We start from the raw sequence: 2,047 nt of genomic DNA on the forward strand, positions 1-2,047 counted from the left end.
ATAAAATTTAATTAATAAAATAGGGATTAAACTAAGAAAAGGCTATATTAAGATAACTTAAGATTAAATGGTACCGTTCGTAGAACGGGCGTCACGGAGGTGCTAACCCTTCTCCGTGCGTAACCGCACTCTCGAACCCATCTCTAAAAAACGTGGACCAGTTCTCGTTCTTTCGACGGACCTAAAATTAATTTAGGACTTCGTCGATTAAGAATCGGGTTAATAGGTGACCAATCACACCTTAGATAAACATGATTGGTGGCGACTCCCCCACATGTTTAATTTTCGCCCACGTCTGGCGGACGGGTTCCCTGACCCGCACGTCACGACACCCTTGTTGAAAATGCAAAACCATCTCCTCCTCTTTCTCTAAAAGGAATCTATCTAACCTCGAGAGAATGGTGGGAATCAGTGGAATGGGATCAGCCTAATGTTGAAGATGTCCTTTCTCCTTTTATTGTTATTCTTGAATGGTAGAATGAGATGGAGAAGAGAATACTTACCAATTCCCAGATCAAACAAGAAGTACAGGGCTAAATCGGTCCAAGTGTTTGAGACGGCATTGCTAGGGGACTACTCTATCTTGATCAAGATTCTAGATTGAGGATTACTCATACAGATCTCAAAGCTAGGAACGTTATGCTTGATAGTGAGAAGAATCTAAAATTTTCAGATTTTGGCCTGGCTACTACATGTATATTGTATACAGGGTAAATTTGCAATATTCTAGTGAAAATGATCAAAAGACAATATATGAAGTATGTGTTAGAATTTTGAGGGACTTAAGAAGATTGTTGAGTGCTAAAACAAAGGAGCAAGATAATCACACAATTTTCATTAATAAGGATAACGACTTTTATAACTTTACAAAAGATAATGTTAAAAACAAATAGATAAAATTAAAAAAAATAAATAGCACTTGGGATTATCACAAACAAATAGATGTTTGTGGGTGGTCCCTTACATTTGCTTTAATTGCCAAAACATGGCTAACATGAAAAACCAAATAACCACCAAATAAATAAAAGAAACTAAATAACCACCAAGTAAAAGACATGTAATTAGCACACAGCACTACTTCAAATTGAAAACTAACTTTTCACTCTAAGGAGTATTGCAAGCAAAGCCTAACTCTAACACACCTCCTTAGAGTCAGCTTTCAATACTACCAATTTGGATTAGAATTCAAATCTATCCTTCAGAGTCATATGTTCCTAAATCACTCCCATGTTTATCTTTGTAAGTCTCCCATGGATAAATAATTCCAACATTGTCTTGGTCAAAAGAGGCTACATGTTGTTGAAGGAAACACATATTTTCCCATGCTCTAGAGCTTATTTACCTCTTGGGCATCTTAGCCATGAATAACACCTCATAATTCACCTCCTGTTCCTTAGCTACTATAGCTTTTTCTTCTCCTTGATCGGCTTTGTTCTTGCAGACTTTCTTCACGAGACCAAGTTGGTTACAAAACCTACATGTAACATTTGGTTTGTACCAACAAAAATGCTAATTATGGTTGCATTCTTTACAATAAGAACAGGGAGGGTACTAAGCCTTTTGCTTATCCTATTTTTTACAATCATTTTTCTTCTCACTTGCACGTGCCAATAAAGCACTTCCTACATGATCTTTCTTCCTCAAAGCTCTTCTTTGCTCTTGAGCTAGAAGAGCATTTACAAGCTCTGTCACGGTCAATATGGACATATCCTTCTAGTCCTTTAGAGAAGATATTTTGGCTTCAAATTTCTCTGGCAGGCTTATAAAGAATTTGTCAACAATTCTTCTCTCTAGTAAATTTTTTCCAAGTAATCTCAATTGATTGACTACTTTCAAAACCTTCTCCGAGTAGTCTTTCACACTTTCCTCTTCCTTCATCTTCAATACTTCAAACTCTCCAAGCAGATTTAGGACTTGCACTTGACGAATCCTATCACTACCATAAAACTCAACCTTCAACCTGTCCCATGCTTCTTTGTAGACTCACAATTCATTATATGAGTAAAAATTGAGTCAGAAACAACAGAATGAATATAAGGTAAAGCTT

At 36.5% G+C, this 2,047-nt stretch overlaps 1 protein-coding gene across 1 annotated transcript in view; it reads left to right on the top strand.

Annotated features, from left to right (window-relative positions):
- Positions 1-604, top strand: part of LOC108662712 — a 10,543-nt gene extending 9,939 nt beyond the window's left edge. Inside the window, exon 3 of the mRNA XM_018124210.1 lies at positions 478-604. Within this exon, the coding sequence (XP_017979699.1) occupies positions 478-604 (127 nt within the window). The remainder of the gene's footprint in view (positions 1-477) is intronic.

Source organism: Theobroma cacao, chromosome 7 (assembly GCF_000208745.1).
Source record: "Theobroma cacao cultivar B97-61/B2 chromosome 7, Criollo_cocoa_genome_V2, whole genome shotgun sequence".
Taxonomy (NCBI): domain Eukaryota; kingdom Viridiplantae; phylum Streptophyta; class Magnoliopsida; order Malvales; family Malvaceae; genus Theobroma; species Theobroma cacao.